Below are 20421 nucleotides of genomic sequence, written 5' to 3' on the forward strand. Positions count from 1 at the left end.
AATGTTTCCATCTAAGTCTTATTAAAAGACCTGCTCCCAAGCAAAAGGTATTTATTTATTTATTTTACAAAGCTTCATGATTCTCATGACAGTGTTAAGCTACTCCTGCCCTTTTTACCAAAGTTTGCAAATTGGTTACTAAAAAGGTCTGAACAAATTACAAAATTTGGCTTGCATACCGTGAACGTCAATAAGGTTTGGGCACAAAGTACAGGGTGTGTGAATTACTACATAAAATCTTTACTGAGCTAAGTCTATCTACTGTAAATTTCAAAGTGTTAGGCCTGAATTTTATTCAGTTTGGTTGCCTATTATCCTTTTAGCATACAGCACAAAAGTAAACAGGATTTCCAATGTATGTTTCAAAGTAAAGGATAAATATTTGGCACAGCAAATGTGAGCGCTTTTCATATTATAATACTAATAAGCTGCCTCAGTTTTTCTATTTACTGACATGTGGCAGTGCTTTCGGATTTTTATTCAGAATGTTATGAAATGTACTTATTTATAAAATGCAATTTAGAAATTAATCTAGGCTCTTTAACATCAAAGGCAAATTTGATAAGAATTTCATTCTATATTTAGTCTTAGATGATGATCTTATTGGATGAATTTTACTAACTAATTGAGAAACATATACACAGGACATTCTCAAAGGCATTCATGATATTCATTTGGAATATAGACATTCTAAAACATTCTAAAACATACAATAAACAATAAAACGGACACCTATATTATCTTGTTATTGGATTCTTATTAAGTGGATTCTTGAGGTTTTTTTTATTTTTTATGTATACCTAAAGCTTCACTTTTTTTTAGTTTTTGATATGTAGGGAAGAGTTAAAACTCCTGTCAATGTGTGTTGAACGCCTGTGTATCCCATGGGGAGGTTTCCTCTGTTGTGTTTCTTTCCTCCTAAAATATACAAACCTAGTGCCACTGTGGAAGGGATGGGGTAGTAGCCAACCCCCTACTGCTTCTCACCCAGCCTATAGCAGATTGATGGCCAGGCAGGCCTTTCGTCCTTCTGAGTGGATATCATATGATGTTCCCCCTAGAGCGCCTCTGGCATGGGTGCAGGGATTTGCAGAGGTGTGATCTGTCACTGGCTGTGTCCAACGGACACAGCCGATGACTGATTGCTATACCAGGCTTCTGCCAATACCATGTGATCACTTTTACCAATCACAGCAAATCCCATGGTAATTGTACACAATGGATAGCTTCCTTTCATGCCATCCATTGAATACAATTGTATTGCTAGCTGTGATTGGTCACAGTGATCACATGGTACAGACAGGGCCAATCACAGCCCATCTGTACCATATGATTAGTGTTGGCCAATCACAGCTAATCACAATAAAAGACACCGAAGGAATCAGTTTCATTCAGTAAAAATGGTTGCTTATACCAATAAAATCCACTGCTAAAAGCAATCACAATGTGTAAAAAAAAAAAAAGGAAAAAATACTGATCACTTTCCCAGAGTAGTACAGTGATAATATGGTAACACTGTATTGCTCTGGTCACAGTGTGTTAAATATATATATATATATATATATATATATATATATATATATATATATATATATATATATATATACAGTATATATATATATATATATATATATATATATATATATATATATATATATATATATATATATATATATATACAGTAAAACCTTGGTTTGAGAGTAACTTGGTTTGAGAGCGCTTTGCAAGACAAGCAAATTTTTAAAATAAATTTTGACTTGATATACAAGCGATGTCTTGATATACAAGTAGCGTCATGTCACAACTGGGTATAAAAGAGAAGAGAGGCGCCTCTAAGTGTAGCAATATTGTTACATTTAATGAAGGTTTAATATTTAGCAGCTCACATGGTTGATGATTAAAACAGGCACATCTAAGTATGCAGTCATCCAGGGTAAAGCTTTCCACATAGACCATCCTCCGCACTGCCATCTTCATCACACCCTTCCACGCTGCGCTCCACGAGCGATTCAAAGTTTCGCTTTCAGATCACTCTACTACAGGGTAGTCTTCCCAATCACAATTGCAGACTGACATTGGTGTGAGCCAGTGGTTCAGAAGATGGTCTATGTGGACAGCTTTACCCCGGATGCCTGCATACTTAGACGTGCCTCTTTAATCATCAACCATGTGAGTTGCTAAATGTTGTACCCTCATTAAATGTCCCCATACTGCTACACTTAGAGGCGCCTCTCTTCTCTTTTATACTCTGTAGCTCCTGCTGGATTTTGCTTCTAATCCCCTTGTGGAGGCGCCATTTGTGGATGGACATTTTATGATGACACAACCTATCACATTGCTATAATCTTTGTATATAGACTATAAACTGAAAGACTTGTGAATAAATGGTTGTGTTCTTATGGTAAAAATTGCTTTGATATAAGAGTGCTTTGGATTACAAGCATGTTTCCGGAACGAATTATGCTCGCAATCCAAGGTTTTACTGTATATATATATATATATATATATAATAAAAATAAAAAATGTGAAAAAATGTTAAAATAGTTTTTTTGTTTTTTTTTCAAATACTGTCACCAGTCAGTGTTCCTGATCACCATCACACCAGTTATATGGGAATGCTGTACTGCAAAAATGACAGTATGTAAGAAAAGAATGCGACAAAAAATTACAACTTCAAAAGACTCTCCATGCCTTTTACTAAATACCTTTGATGATATCATTTCCAAAAAGGGTCATTAATGGAATTTAGTACTGTCCTGGCATTTTTGTGCCTTAAGAAATGAGAGAGGGTGTCAGTACATCAGGTTTGGTAAATTTTCAGATATATATACAGTATGTATATATACCATAGTTTGTGGGCTCTATAGCTTTCCTACAGACTAAATAATAAACACTGGTTTGGGTTATTTTCACCAAGAAAATGTAACAGAATACATTTTTACTTAAATTTATGAAGACAAGTTATTTATTTGCAAGATGTTATAACAGAAACAAAAATGCCTTTTCCCACATTTTGGTCTTTTTTTATTTATTTAGAAAAAAATCAAAAACCCAGTGGTGATTAAATATCACCAAAAGAAATCTCTATTTGTGTGATAAAAATGTTAAAAATTTCTTATGGGTACAGTGTTGCATGCAATAGTCATTCAAAGTGTGACAGTGCTGAAAGCTGAAAATTGGCCTGGGCAGGAAGGGGGTAAGAGTGCCTGGTATTGAAGTGGTTAATGGATAGTAGACAAAATATTTATTGGCATTTAGCTTAGAAAACTATTGTAATGAAGAAATTCTAAAAACAACAACTTTTCTGCTGCTACAAGGGACAGATACATTGTATATTACTTGCCTACATACCAAAGCCTGGTTACCTTCAGCAACCGATCTAAACTCCCTGGTTCCTATTTAGATACTATAGGCCTGAGGCAATAAAAAGTCCATACATTACATATATTATGGACCATTTCAAATTATACACTGCCTGGCCAAAAAAAAAAAAAAGTTGCCACCTGGAATTAACTAAGCAACTAACTAAACTAAGCAAGCAGTGACTATCCTATTTGATAGTTACTGCATGTGCCCAAAGAATGAGGTCTGTTGACTTCCTGAATATACTGAATGACCATGTTATTCCATCAATGGATTTTTTCTTCCCTGATGGCACAGGCATATTCCAAGATGACAATGCCGGGATTCATCAAGCTCAAATTGTGAAAGAGTGGTTCAGGAAGCATGAGACATCATTTTCACACATGGATTGGCCACCACAGAGTCCAGAACTTAACCCCATTGAGAATCTTTGGGATGTGCTGGAGAAGGCTTTGCACAATATTCCGACTCTCCCATCATCAATACAAGATCTTGGTGAAAAATGAATGCAACACTGAATGTAAATACATCTTGTGACATTGCAGAAGCTTATCGAAACAATGCCACGGCGAATGCATGCTGTAATCAAAACCAACAAAATATTAGAGTGTGTGACCTTTTTTTTTGGTGGATAATTATTTTTTTGGCCAGGCAGTGTATTTGATTCAGTGTGTGAAAATACAGTTTGCTTAATCAAAAATAAACATTTCAGGTGTAAATAACTTTATTCAGTGCATTATTACCACTATAATTTTCTCCTGATATGTTAACCCTTTGAGGCCAGTCACATGCAAATATGCGGCCTCTCTGCAGGTGGGTCTTGACAGCCACATGCAAATATGCGGCCTCTCTGCAGGTGGGTCTGGGCACCAAGTTGTCGCATATTTGTGTGAATTGGGCCAAATAGAGCTGCGCCCTGTGCTCTCAAGGCGCAGTTACCGGCGGCTAATGGAAAGTTCCCGATCGCTGCTTGTGAATGGGAGATTTCCGATCTTGTGATCACCGTGACAGCCAATCAGGGCGGTTACATGATCATAAACCCCATCCTACCTCCCAACATGTTAAACCTCTTAAAGTACAGGAAGGCGCAGGCACCAAGAGGTTAAAGTATTGCTCCAGTAATTTTTTTCCTGGCCCTGTGTTGCTCATACAACAAACTGTAAATATGGATGGACAGGACACATAGGAACAGGCACCATTAAAAACTATGTTAGAAGTTCGAACTCTTAAACTGATGCCACAGAATTAACTGTGCTGCTAATGACACTTCACCAGTGGCAGAGTCATTCAGAAGAACCTTCCAGTTACCTATGTGGAATTGCACCCTCACTGGCTAGAAATGCTGCAGAATCTCCCTTAATAATACAAGGGCAGAGAGGAAGTGATGTTTCACTGGGCCAGCTAGCAATAGAACAATTCCATAATGACTGTTAGGTAGTCTCCTTGTGATCCTGAAGCTGGCTAGATGTCACCAGCATCAAAATACCTGTGTGAAATGGCCCTTACCAATTTGGCTATAAATTTGATTTTTCTTTTGTCTGTGTCCCTGTTGAAAAAAATTCCTATGACTTAAGAGGAAGTGATGGAAATCTCCAGAACAAGACAAAGATGGCAACAAAAAACCCAACAAGGGCTAAAGCCCTTTCCTAACCTATCCTAAAGGAAATACAATCTGTTTTCTGAAAATTAGCTTCTTTCCACAGCTAACAATAAAAAAGTGTTAAGCATTACCTCACGCTATTTTTAGCTATGCGCTGCTAGTATTAAGTCCAGAGTGATTCTTGCACATTACTGAAAAAGTGTAGGACATAAACATTGTATTCTATTACTACAATTTAAATAAATAGAGTATGCTCCGTCTTTGCAAGGGATACCATTTTTACAGTTCAGTCATATAGACTTGTAGCCCTATGATGAGAGGTCTGTGAGCATGGCAGATTCCCACCATGTTGATACCAGCTGGTATGCTCTATCCGACCATCATTTTTCCAATTGATTTAATGAAGTAATGAATAATGACAGCATGGGTTTGATGGCCCTAAGGAACATGGCTTAGGTTGCAGCTGCAACAGCTGACCCCCTACCCCTATAATATTGTGATGGGTTATAATCTGATATGACTTGAAAACTGCAATTTAAGATCTTTTATGCTATGTGGTTTGATAACAAATTCTAAATCTAAAATAACTTCTTACCTGAGAAAATAAAGGTAGAGTACAGAGGAAGATATGATAAAAATCATAATGTATATAAGCAAAGTGATGAGTATGCCTGGAATTCCATATTGTTCTGTTTGGAAGAAATGCCAATAGAGCTTTGCTGCATCTGCTATTGGTTTCTCTGCACTGTAAGAAAGTCTCTGTAGTACGAAAAATAAATAAATGCATTGCAACAACATATTACTCAGGATGTCTAAAAAAAAAGTTATATACACTATACATATTATTCAGTTCGATAAAATACTAAGGACAACGTGCACAAATAATAAATATTTTATTATATCTTTTCATGTGACAACACTGAAGAAATGATACTTTGCTACACTGTAAAGTAGTGAATGTACAGCTTGTATAACAGTGTAAATTTGCTGTCCCCTCAAAATAACTCAACACACAGCCATTAATGTCTAAACCTCTGGCAACAAAAGTGAGTACACCCCTAAGTGAAAATGTCCAAGTTGGTCCCAAAGTTTCAAAATTTTGTATGGCCACCATTATTTTCCAGCACTGCCTTAACCCTCTTGGGAATGGAGTTCACCAGAGCTTCACAGATTGCCACTGGAGTCCTCTTCCACTCCTCCATGATGACATCACGGAGCTGGTGGATGTTAGAGACCTTGCTGTAGCACCCCAGTGCCTGCAGCACTCATGAAGCCCCAGACCATGACACTCCCACCAATATGTTTGTCTTGCTTGTAGGCAAGACACACTTGTCTTTGTACTCCTCACCTGGTTGCCGCCACACACGCTTGACACCATCTGAACCAAATACGTTTATCTTGGTCTCATCAGACCACAGGACATGGTTCCAGTAATCCAAGTCCTTAGTCTGCTTGTCTTCAGCAAACTGTTTGCGGCTTTCTTGTGCATCATCTTTAGAAGAGGCTTTCTTCTGGGATGACAGCCATGCAGATCAATTTGATGCAGTGTGCAACGTATGGTCTGAGCACTGATAGGCTAACCCCCTACCCCTTCAACCTCTGCAGCAATGCTGTCAGCACTCATACATTCATTTCCAAAAGAAAACCTCTGGATATGACACTGAGCACGTGCACTCAACTCCTTTGGTAGACCATGGATGCCTTTTCTGAGTGGAACCTGTTCTGTTAAACCGCTGTATGGTCTTTGCCATTGTGCTGCAGCTGAGTTTAAGGGTCTTGGCAATCTTCTTATAGCCTAGGCCATCTTTATGTAGAGCATGTTCATGTTCTTTGCCATGAGGTGCCATGTTGAAATTCCTGTGACCAGTATGACAGAGTCAGAGCGATACCACAAAAAGTAACACACCTGCTCCCCATTCACACCTGAGACCTTGTAACACTAATGAGTCACATGACACCGGGGAGGGAAAATGGCTAATTGGGCCCAGTTTGGACATTTTTACTTAGGGGTGTACTCACTTTTGTTGCCATCGGTTTAGACATTAATGGCTGTGTGTTGAGTTATTTTAAGGAGACAGCAAGTTTACACTGTTATACAAGCTGTACACTCACTACTTTACCTACTTTACATTGTAGCAAAGTTTAATTTCTTCAGTGTTGTCACATAAAAAGATATAATAAAATATTTACAAAAACATGAGGGTGTACTCACTTTTGTGAGATACTGTATATATATATATATATATATATATATATATATATATATATATATATATACTTAATTATTATTAATGGACACAAACACAACAAAATTCCAACTAATAAAGATACAACTGTATTGAGTTGATAAATAAAGCCCCGTGACTGTTTTCAGTCCCCTGTGCTTATTGTTGTAGATATTTTGTTGATCCACCAAGAAGGTTGGATTCTTATATTGTGCATTGTATTTCTAAACAGGTGAGCAATCCTTCCTAGATTCAAATACAGTGGGTATAGAAAATAATCACCCACCCCTTAAAATAATTAAATTTTGTTTCTTTGCAACCTGAAATTAAGACAGACACCATTTTTGTTTTATCAAGCTGTATTTGCAACTTATAGCATCCAAGTGAAAGATATAACGCTAACATGTCAGAAATAAATTCAAAAAAATTCAAAAATAGAATCACTGAGTTGGAAAAAGGATCATCCCCTTGTATCAGTATTTTGTTGAAGCACCTTTTGATTAAATTACAGCCTTTAGTCTGTTGAGATATGTCTGCACTAACTTTACACATCTAGATTTGCAATATTTGCCCACTCTTCTTTGCAGAACTGCTCAAGTTTAGGGATGATCGAACTTTTGAAAAGTTCGGTTCGACCAGAACACCCGAACTTCACGAAATCAATGGGACCAGAACTTCTGTAATCAAAAAACACCATTTTTAAGCCCTAAAACCCAATAAAGTGCCTAGGGTTCTGGGTCATGCCCCATTAACTATTAATCACACAAAAAAAGTTCTTAAAAATTGTCATTTTTGATAAAAAAGCCAATTATTGAAAAATTAAAAAAAAAAAAAGAGATTTTTTTTTTATTTTTACTTTGGATTTAGTATCTGGGGGGTCTAAAAGGTGTGCATGTGAAGTTTCAGCTCTGTAGCATGTCCAGAACCATGAAAAAAAAAAAGATAATTTTTCAGTAGAACAGGGATGTGGGTCGGGACCCTCCTTTAACTTTAACACCTATATGATCTTTTTTTCTGGTTCTGGACATGCTACAGAGCTGAAACTTCACAGGTACACCTTTTAGACCCCCCCAGACACAAAATCACACAAAAAAAGTTCTTAAAAATTGTCATTTTTGATAAAAAAGCCAATTATTGAAAAATTAAAAAAAAAAAAAAAAGAGATTTTTTGATTTTTACTTTGGATTTAGTATCTGGGGGGTCTAAAAAGTGTACATGTGAAGTTTCAGGTCTGTAGCATGTCCAGAACCAGAAAAAAAAAAGATTGTTTGTATTAGAAAACTTTAAGCACAGGAATATGGCTTCTCTGCTGTAACACCTTGCCGGTTTAATAGCAGGCATTTTTTTGGGTTCTTTGCAGTCAGGAAAAACATCTGAACTTGTGTATAGTGGTACTGTGCACAAGTTCTGATGTTTTGCCTGCCTCCAAAACCCCCCAAAAAATGCCAGCAAAAACACACCTGGGCATTTTTTTTTTGACGCTAGCGTTTTTTTTGGCATTTTTTGGGGTTCTTTTGAGGCAGGCAAAACATCTGAACTTGTGTATAGTGGTACTGTGCACAAGTTCTGATGTTTTGCCTGCCTCCAAAACCCCCCAAAAAATGCCAGCAAAAACACACCTGGGCATTTTTTTTTTTGACGCTAGCGTTTTTTTGGCATTTTTTGGGGTTCTTTTGAGGCAGGCAAAACATCTGAACTTGTGTATAGTGGTACTGTGCACAAGTTCTGATGTTTTGCCTGCCTCCAAAACCCCCCAAAAAATGCCAGCAAAAACACACCTGGGCATCTTTTTTTTTTGACGCTAGCGTTTTTTTGGCATTTTTTGGGGTTCTTTTGAGGCAGGCAAAACATCTGAACATGTGTATAGGGGGTATATATAGGCATATATGTCTGAATATATACCCCTAGACATATATAGGTGTGATAGTAGCAGAAATATATTACTGTAAATGATTTCATTAGCGCAAGCATTTATTTCTGCTACTATCACACCTATATATGTCTAGGGGTACATATTCAGACATATATGTCTATATATTCCCCCTATACACATATTCAGATGTCATGTCTGACATCAAACATGTCCTCAAAAAAGCACTGGCAGTGGCAGCCCCTGCAGCATTAAAAAATGCTTGCTGGTGAGAAGCCACATGCCTGTCCCGAAGCAACACAGAGAAATGATCATTTCTCTATAGCGGTCACCCTGCTATGGAAGAGTTTTGTCACCCTGCCATAGCAGTCACTGTCAGTTAACCCTACACTACACTACGGTCCCCTGACACTTAACACTTTCCCTACAGAAACTAAATTTTTGAAGCTAACTTAAGTGTAAAGGAGCACTCTAACTACACTAGAAATACCTTTCCTCACACTAAAAATAGCTAAATGACACTTTTAAAGTAAAATTAACAGAACTGCTTCCACTCTCTTCCATGTCCAGTATAACAATGCTGGGAATATGGCGGGGGCGATCTTATATACTGGGGGGCGTATTCACTAATGATTGGTCTAGGGACCCCCTAGTCACTCCAATCACATTCCTAGCATTCTCCTGCCCCCTCAATTGGCTTTTGCTAATGGTTCTGGTCCAATCACGGGCTTTTAAAGCCCATTTCCTGAAGCATTGCATTTTGGGCGGTTCTGGTTGCCGAATTCCGAACTTTTTGGGCAAAAAGTTCTAAATTCGGCCGAACCTCGAACACCCAATGTTCGGGCCGAACCGATGGTGGACCCGAACCGTTCGATCATCCCTACTCAAGTTCAGTTAAATTTGATGGTGACCGTTTGTGGACTGCAGTCTTCAAGTCATTCCACATATTTTCAATTGGATTTAAGTCTGGAGTCTGACTAAGCCATGCAAGGACATTCACCCTTTTCTCCTTCAACCACTGTGTGGTTAGTTTTGCTGTGCACTTTGAGTCATTATCATGTTGGAAGGTAAACATTTTTCCCATTGTCAAGTTTCAGGGCAACAGATTTTCCTCAAGAGTTTGATGGTATTTTGCCCCATCTATTTTTCTTCTATTCTGACAAGTGCTCCAGTACCTGCTGCAGAGAAACACCCCCAGAATATTATCACTAGGGATGATCGAACGGTTCGGGTCCACCATCGGTTCGACCCGAACATTGGGTGTTCGAGATTCGGCCGAATTTAGAACTTTTTGCCTAAAAAGTTCGGAATTCGGCAACCAGAACCGCCCAAAATGCAATGCTTCAGGAAATGGGCTTTAAAAGCCCGTGATTGGACCAGAACCATTAGCAAAAGCCAATTGAGGGGGCAGGAGAATGCTAGGAATGTGATTGGAGTGACAAGGGGGTTCCTAGACCAATCATTAGTGAATACGCCCCCCAGTATATAAGATCGCCCCCGCCATATTCCTAGCATTGTTATACTGGACATGGAAGAGAGTGGAAGCAGTTCTGTTAATTTTACTTTAAAAGTGTCATTTAGCTATTTTTAGTGTGAGGAAATGGATATCTAGTGTAGTTAGAGTGCTCCTTTACACTTAAGTTAGCTTCAAAAATTGAGTTTCTGTAGGGAAAGTGTTAAGTGTAAGGGGACCGTAGTGTAGTGTAGGGTTAACTGGCAGTGACTGCTATGGCAGGGTGACAAAACTCTACCATAGCAGGGTGACCGCTATAGAGAAAAGATCATTTTTCTGAATAGCTTCGGCACACCCATATGGCTTCTCACCAGCCAAGCATTTTTTATGCTGCAGGGGCTGCCACTGCCAGTGCTTTTTTGAGGACATGTTTGATGTCAGACATGACATCTGAACATGTGTATAGGGGGTATATATAGACATATATGTCTGAATATATACCCCTAGACATATATAGGTGTGATAGTAGCAGAAATAAATGCTTGCGCTAATGAAATCATTTACAGTAATATATTTCTGCTACTATCACACCTATATATGTCTAGGGGTATATATTCAGACATATATGTGTATATATACCCCCTATACACATGTTCAGATGTTTTGCCTGCCTCAAAAGAACCCAAAAAAATGCCAAAAAAACGCTAGCGTCAAAAAAAAAATGCCCAGGTGTGTTTTTGCTGGCATTTTTTGGGGGGTTTTGGAGGCAGGCAAAACATATGAACATGTGTATAGGAGGTATATATAGACATATATGTCTGAATATATACCCCTAGACATATATAGGTGTGATAGTAGCAGAAATAAATGCTTGCGCTAATGAAATCATTTACAGTAATATAAAAATCAAAAAATCTCTTTTTTTTTCCAATAATTGGCTTTTTTATCAAAAATGACAATTTTTAAGAACTTTTTTTGTGTGATTAATAGTTAATGGGGCATGACCCAGAACCCTAGGCACTTTTTAGGGGCATTTATTGGGTTTTAGGGCTTCAAAATGGTGTTTTTTGATTACCAAAGTTCGGGTCCCATTGATTTCAATGGGGTTCTGAAATCCAAACCGAACTTTTGGAAAATTCGGGTGTTCTGGTCGAACCGAACTTTTCAAAAGTTCGATCATCCTTAATTATCACCTCCATGCTTTACTGTAGGCATGGTGTTATTTGGATGGTGAGATGTTTTGGATTTCCGCCAGATATATAGTTTCATGTGGAGACCAAATAATTCCATTTTAATCTCATCTGACCCTAACACCTTTTTCATAAGGCCTCAGAATCTTCAAGGTGCATTTTGGCATAGCTCAATTGTGACTGGACGTGGTATTTCTTGAGGAGTGGCTTTTTTCTTGCAACCCTCTCATACTAGCCACATTTGTGGAGAATTTGTGATATTGTTGTCACATACACACAATGACCACTCTTTGTCATAAATTCCTAAAACTGCTTCAGAGTTGCTGTAGGCCTCTTGGTAGCCTCTCTAACTAGTTTTCTCCTGGTTATTTCATCCAGTTTGGAGCAAAGTGGGAAGGGTCTGTGTTGTACCAAATACCTTCCACTTCGTAATATTAGAATTTACTGTGGTGCTAGGCAGTTTTATCCCGGAGATCTTTTTGACAGTGCCTTGCCACTCATAGTTGGTTGTGTGCTTCAGCTGCACTTCCGGGGACTGAAATGCTCCAGGACAGCTATTTTCCTGCTGAGCTAATCAAAATGACCACAGCTAATTACAGTTGAAAGTCAAATGGCTTTGTGTGCTATTGAGAAGGTGATTCGCTACACCTGATTGAGTCATTTTTAGGAGGGGAGTGATACTTTTCCCAGTGATTCTGTTTTTAATTTTTTTCTTTTTACATGTTGGTGTTATATCTTTTAATTGGATGTTCTAAGTTGCACTGAGTAAATACTGGATAAAACAAAAAAATGTGTCTGTCTTAGTTTCAGGCTGCAAAGCAACAAAATGTGATTATTTTAAAGGGGGTGATTATTTTCTATACCCACTGTACCTATGTAGATGTGAGCTCAGTCAGACACCCCCACCATAAATGATCAAATGTGGATGTTTGGTACTTTCTCCAAACATCATAAGAATTGTCCTCTCAACTGACCAAAAATAGCCATATTTCAAAGACTACCCTCACAAATGCCAGCCTTTTTGGCAAATGATGTCAAATTGCTAGCCATGACTTACCGAACCTAAAGGCATCACATGAACCAATAGGACATGTACTACTGTCTTTCACATTCAAAATTCCCACAAAAACTGTCTTGCTTACATTATATGGGGGCTCATCTTTATATCTATACAGAACTCCAACTTTACCTCGTAGTAAATTGATCAGAAGGAAAAAAGGTACCCAAGCACCAAGAATGTGCCCCAAAACTCTTAACTTTATCCTTCCTCAAGTCTACCAAAAAATGTACAACATCATTTATATCCACCTAACTGCACCTAATATTTTACAGCTGTGCAACAAAACTTTGCAAACTTTGCAACATTAAAAGAAAAAAGATTTTTACTGCTGTGAGTGACAATACTAATCAGTGTGATATAAGGAAAAGAAATCAGGAATAATTAGGCATTTTCCATTTCAGCTTTCCCAACTGCAAAATCCTATTAAATCATTATGCAAAAAGTAAAAGGAAATTGTTTGTTGCACATGGGGATGGATTTATATAGGATTCACATAGCTTTTTGCCCAGTGAAAGTACATGTACATTCATTATGTGCAGATAGTACAAAAAAACAAATGTTATTAGGCTCTATCTTGTGCTTTTCAACTGTAAATAATGATTTTACTAGATAAAGGTAAGTATCACTGACATTTCCTATAATGCTTAGCTCCACCTATCAGACCAATGTGGTGTAATCCTTTAAAAAACAGTTATTTATAATAATAAAGCACTGGATATTGTCCAAAATTATTTGTTGTGCCTCTTTTACACAGAAAAATGTACATGCACTTGCTATGTTATTATGAGTTTTATTTTTCATAACTAAACCTCATAATGTATATTGTTGGTCGACTTAAATAAATAGAACTGTGAGACCAAGGTGAAAATCTTTAGTATAGTTCACATTGTGTAGGTTGCTTAGCAGCAATTTATAAAGCTAAATATTTATGAAAGACTGGTGATTTTATCTAAGGAATTTTACGTCACCTATCAAACCACATACTCTTTGCACATTTCATCAAAATGACTCAGTGTGTTCTTTTGTTAACATAGATGAGCCAATACACATAGATAAGTCCATTTAGGCTTTAGATCACAGTAATCTTTTAAATGAAGGGATTATATTTAGAAGAATATCATTTAATTACCAAGCAATGGCAAGCAAGTATTATTACAGGAATACATGTCTTTAATACAGTAAATAATATAAAAAAAAAAACAGCTATTAACCACTTGCGTACTGCCGCAAGTACATATACTGCGGCGGTCAGCCCCTCACAGGCAAAGTGACGTATGGGTACGTCAGTAGCCTGTGAGGCTCTGGGGAGCGAGCACGCCCTGCCGGAGACGCGCTCCCGCTCTGTCACGGACCCCCCCGCGCGTGTGACCAGCGGACCCGATGTCCGCCGGGCACTCGCGATCGTCCGTGACAGCGGGAGAAAGGCAGGTGGCTGATGTAAACAAGCCACCTGTCATTCTCCCCTGTGTAGGAATAGTGATCATACGGTTCTACTATGTAGGACTGTTGATCACTGTTCCTACAGCTCAAGCCACGGCCAATCACAGTTAGAATCACGCCCCTAGGGACACACACCACCCCTCCCTCTCAAAAAAAGTTAACCCCTTCACTACCAGTGTCATTTTACAGTAACAGTGCATATGTATAGCACTGATTACTGTAGAAATGTCACTGGTAACCCCAAAAGTGTCAAAAATCTCAGTCAAGGGTCCGATCTGTCCGCCCCAATGTCGCAGTCCCGCAAAAAAAATCGCAGATCGCCGCCATTACGCGTTAAAAAAAAAAAACAACAAAAATGACAAAAATCTTTCCCTTTGTTAGTAAACGCAATAACTTTTGCCCAAACCAATCAAAATACGCTTTTTGCGATTTTTTTTTACCAAACATGTAGCATAAAACAAATTGGCCGAAAATGTTAAAACATTTTGATTTTTACATTTTTTTGGGGGGAATTTCATATAAAAAAATGTGAAAAATATTGTTATTTTTGCAAAATTTATGCTTTTTTTCGTTTATAGCGCATGATCAAAAAATCGCACAGGTGATCAAATACCACCAAAAGAAATCTCTGTTTGTGGGAAAAAAAGGACGTCAAATTCATTTAGGTACAGCGTCGCACGACCGTGCAATTGTCCGTTAAAGTCACCCAGTGCCGATTCGCAAAATACCCCCTTGTCAGGAAGGGGGTAAAATCTTCCGGGGCTTAAGTGGTTAACAAATTCATCTTACTAGTTTAGTGTGTGAGTGTGTGTGTGTTGGTGTGTATGTGTATACACATTTTTATTTATCCAGATAAGGGGAAATGAGAGAAAGTTTAGGACAGGGGTATGTAAACAGTAGGCACAAAGTCCTCCATCCAGGAGGCACCTAGATTATATCTCCAGCAAATTAGGGTAAACAGAAGAAAAAACAATATGGTTCTCTGAAGAGTAAGTAGGATAGTAGGGAGCAAAAAAATCTGAATTTTGGTGATTCAAGGAAAAAGGTCGTGTAGCTGTAGGAATTTATAAAAACTAGACAAAAACACATTATCAGTGCTGTCAATGCACAGAAAGAGGGGGACAAGGCTAAACCTATTAAAAAAGGAGACAAACTTTTTTTGTAGGTACATCAGTGATAAAAGGAAAAAATACAATTGGATCATTAAAATTAAAGCAGGATACAATCCTTATGTTGAAGGAGACCCGGATGTAGTAAACTATTCAAACAGTTGTTTCTCTGAAATAAATTCTAATAACAATAACAAGTTGGGGGATCATATTGGTTCTAGTATTGATGATTCATTTTCAGGAGTTCTAGAGACAGAAGTAGCAGAGGAACTGGCTCAAGTAAAGTTTCATAAAGCAATGGGCTCTGATGGTATTCAAAGGGATAAATAGCTTGTATCACAGTATCATCCATTTGCCAAAGTATTTGTTGGTTGTAGGGTAAATACAACATGAATACACTTATGCATTTTGGCTGTGAGACCTTAGACATGGCATTTTTACTCTGAACAAACATTAACATTTTGGGGTTTTCTGGATTATTTGGGTTTCCTTTCACTCTTCCATGTTAAACTTTTCTTTCCCTCAATTTGGGTTAATTGATTTTAAATATGCTCACCTGAATCTTACTTCCTATGGTAGGAGGGATGTATAAATTACCATATTTGTCCAAAGAAAAAATGCTATGACTAAGGCCTCAAAGCCGAAACGCATAAGAGTATTCATTTTGTATTTGCCCTGTACACAATAAATACTTCTGCAATTGGATGATACCAAGTTGCCAGCTGTTTATGCCTTTGAATTTTTATATTGAGTGCTAGCGGAGGCACCAGTAGCCTTAGACCCAGTTCCTCAGCTGCCTCTTTTTTTATATATGCTCTGATGGTATCTTCAGAGAGTTTAAGAGGACTTCAAGGTATAGGGAAACATAATTCCTTTACAGAGTACAATATTAAGAGTACAGTGTTGGCCAGTGCTTCAGAGGAAAAAGATTTGGAAGTACTTTTTTCAGTTGACTGCAAACAAGTAGTGTGAAAAAATAATATAATTTTAGGATGTTTCACTCGAGGGATAACCAGCAGGGGAAAGATGGTCTTGATTTCCCCAATATAGATCTTTAGTTAGATCTTTATAACACTGCGCCCAGTTCTGGAGACCTCGCTTACAAAAAGGTAAGGCAGAATGGGACCAGAGAAGGGCAACAAAAGTGGTGAAATGTTTGAGGGATAAAACATATCAGGAGAGACTTCATAAGTGTAATATGTATAGTCTTGAGGAAAGAAGAGACAGGGGGGACATGAATTAACCCTTTAACCTTCCTAGCGGTATTCCCGAGTGTGACTCGGGGTAAGATTTTAGTGCCAAAAGCGGTAACCCCGAGTCACACTCGGGGTAGCGCTAAGAAGATCGCTGGATGCTGGAGGAGGTTTTACTTACCTTTTCTCCGGGATCCAGCGAAGACTGCGAGCGGTGTGCGGCGGCGGAGCTCTCTCCCGATCGTCTGCGAGCCCCGGCTTCCGTCTCCGGCGACGTGACGTCCGCCGGGGGGTGGAACCGGCGGCAAATTCGAATGTAAAATGCACCAAACACACTGATACCATTCAAAATAAAATAAAATCACATTACATTGCCCCCCAGTGCCCTTTCCTGCAGTTTTACTGTACTTTTTATGTAAATATATGTATATATATATATATATATATATATATATACATATATATACAGTATATATATATATATATATACGTATATATATACACATATACATATATATATATATATATATATATACACACACACACACATATTATATATATATATATATACACGTAATTCTTGTGAATGAGCAGCCCAAACCAACTGTATACATTATATATATATATATATATATATATATATATATATATACGTATATATATATATATATATATATATATATATATATATATATATATATATAATATATATAATATATGTATACATAATATATGTATACATACATATATATATATATATATAATATGTATAATAAATGTATACAGTTGGTTTGGGCTGCTCATTCACAAGAATTACATGCTTTCAGCACCTAAAATAATGGTACCGCTTTCAGCACCTAAAATCCAAAAGAATCATACCGCCAGGGAGGTTAAATACATCAAGGGGGTGAAGATGGTTCAAGAGAACAGTATTTTAAATATGATGCCAAGATCAAGAACATGGGGACATGACCTCAAACTAGCAGGAGGAAAGTTCAAAACAAATCATATAAAGTAATTTTTAACTGAAATAGAAGTTGATGCATGCAATAGACTCCCAGCAGAAGAATAGAGCCAGTCAACAGTAGGTAGATTCAAAGATGCTTGGGACAAACATAGATCTATGCTCAAAAACAAAAACATGTATACATTAAAAAAAATAATAAAATGGAGCGTACTTGATGGACCACTATTTCTTTTTTCTGCACTCACTCTTCTATGTTTGTATGTACAAAAAGTAGTAGTCACATTCAATTGGTCTTGTTTAGTGATGCTGAAGAATGTGTGGATGACTTCCTAAGTGAAAATGAGTGATATTAGAGAGATATGTCAGAGAAAGTTCAAGGCTGAGGAATGATTTTATGCCTATTGGTTAGTAGATGTGGGTTTTGTAGAAATTAAACCAGTGATTCCCACCACTGTAATTTAGGCAATAAGAAGTACTAAATATGTAGGTAACACATATTTACTGTATTTTATTAATTACTATACAGTACATCAATCATTTAAATAACAAAACAATGCTTAGGTCAATGGAAAACTGTTTAGCTTTTTCCCATTTTTAAAGCCCTTTAACAGAGTTTTGTGACTTACCCCTAAAAATGCATCAACTATAAATACAGCTAAAGGATCTAGTACAGTCCAGAGACCCAAAGCAATGATAAACTTTGACAAGATAGTGGGGAATGAGCGAAACAATACTTGACAGCTCCATCTTAGTAGAATCATTACAAGCATTGATATATTTAAGGACATTGGTCCCACCACAACCATAAACACTTCTTCCCAAGTATGCATTAAAAAATGTTGATAGGTTAGCTCAACGGTGTGCGGATAAAATGCAAACCTGTAAAAAAAAAAAAAAAAAAAAAAATGTGTTTAGGGTGCTAGTCTATAGAAATGGATTGCAAAAAGACTGAACTAACATACATTACTCAATAAGTATTCAGTTATTATATAATGCTTTCAACAAGGTTCTAATGTAATGCATTTATTTGTGTTTTAATAAATAATGCTATTTACTTTGAAATAATTCCATTCAATAAAAAAAAAAAATCAGTGGACAAATCCTAATATATTTGTATAGTCAAAACAATAATAATAGGTTTTCCAAGTTCACAAATTAGACATTTAATACAATATTTGCTTTTTGTGGAGCAGAAAATATTTCTGTAAATACAAAAATTAAGTATTTTCTGCTAAATGAAAGAGTGATCTGTTAAGCCATTTTATCATATTAGGTCATGTAGACTAACATATATCTACCAATATTCATTACGGTAAACAGTTCTGCTTTAACCACAAAGTTTGCTTACTTTAGGACAGGGACGGAAATAGCCTGAAGAAAAAGCCACTGACTGCAGTAATGTAGATAAAGCCTTATAAACCACATCAAGGCCATCATGAGCATAATTAACCAGAAGTCATGTGATTTCCACTGCCCCATGTCCAGTTCTGAAAATACTGCCCATATTACAAATGTGGTGTGCTTTGCAATTCTTTGATATACATGCATTTCCTTTGTTGGTTTGGTGCTGAAAGGGAAAAGACACAAAATGTTGGAGAAGTGTGGGGGTAAGATGGACAATTCAAAATATAAATGAACACAAAATAGTTTTTTTTTTAACCTAGTTTCCATTTTTTGCAGGACAAAACATATTCATTATAATACCGTCCCACTCATATTTATCTTCTTTTTTTTCTCCGCTGCTGCATTATTTAGCCAACAGGACAAAGAGAGGATGTATGTGACATGTAGCTTGGGACTCCCTCCCTGCCACATATGACAGCGTTGGGTGCATGTGCAGTCATTTTGTTAACAACCATATTGTCACATGGCAGGAAAAGGAATTATATATAGTATTTGCTGTTCCATAACCCGATAGTATTGAGTAAAAAAGTGATGGGGTAGTAAAGGGTAGATGAGTATGTGCTGTTAGTGATATGGCATTAAAAATATACATATATTGCTTTGGCCTATTCAGGAAAAGTACAGGTGGGATTTAAGATTGCTTAGAAACCAGTAGCAGATAAAAATGAGCTTATTTATCTGCACATGATTGCATAATTGAAGTGAATATTAACACAAGTTATTGTGTAAACATTAAACAACAGCATACACTCTATGCTTAAAGTAAAATTAAAGTCCCTTTTTTTATACTTACCTATCTGTTCCTACCATTATACTTACCTGCTCTATGCCATGGTTTTGAACAGAGCAGCCCAGATCCCCTTTACTCGGGTCCCTCGCCAACACTCCTTGCCCCTCCCTCCGCAGCTTGGTATGGGGGCACGAGAGCCGAGTCGCTGCTCTGTCTGTCCATTCAGATACGGAACTGTGGCTCAGCCCTGCCACCTCTCTCTCCTCATTGGCTCACTGACTTTGATTGACAGCCAATGGCTCCCACTGCTTTCTCAGCCTATGAGGAGGGAGAGCCCTGGACAGACTCTAGTATCACACTCAACATCACTGTATCGAGATAAGGTTCAGGTAAGTATTAGGGGAGCTAAGGGGGGCTGTTGCACATGGAAGGTTTTTTATCCTAATGCATAAAATGCATTAAGATAAAAAAAAATTCTGCCTTTAGAACCACTTTAAAGTGTACACCTTCCCAGCTTCATGAAAACAAAATATAAATGTGTGTGATTATGTGTCACACTCAACAATTCACTACAAGAAAAAAAAAAAACACAAGAAAAAAAAAACAATTATGAGCAGTTACATTTATTATCCTTCTACAATTAATAAAGATTTGAGAATGTTTACAATATTATGTGAGCATTCTTAACTTATTTAGTAAATCCACCTAATTCTATAACAGTGCTAAAAATTGTATATAATATTTTGTTTTCTTGTGGAAGTAAAATAAACCAACAGATACTAAAATTAGGATATCCCAGGCTGCCCAGAGCACAAAG

General features: G+C 37.3%; 1 protein-coding gene across 1 annotated transcript in view; it reads right to left on the reverse strand.

Moving 5' to 3' along the window:
- The window catches only part of LOC309556798 (uncharacterized protein), a gene marked incomplete at both ends in the record, with an annotated part of 256883 nt that overhangs the window by 93302 nt on the left and 143160 nt on the right, over positions 1-20421 (reverse strand). Inside the window, 3 exons of the mRNA XM_082259313.1 lie at positions 5559-5722; positions 18097-18349; positions 18819-19037. Of these exons, the coding sequence (XP_082115439.1) occupies positions 5559-5722; positions 18097-18349; positions 18819-19037 (636 nt within the window). The remainder of the gene's footprint in view (positions 1-5558; positions 5723-18096; positions 18350-18818; positions 19038-20421) is intronic.

This window comes from Pelophylax lessonae (assembly GCF_965119305.1).
Source record: "Pelophylax lessonae genome assembly, chromosome: 5".
Taxonomy (NCBI): Eukaryota; Metazoa; Chordata; class Amphibia; order Anura; family Ranidae; genus Pelophylax; species Pelophylax lessonae.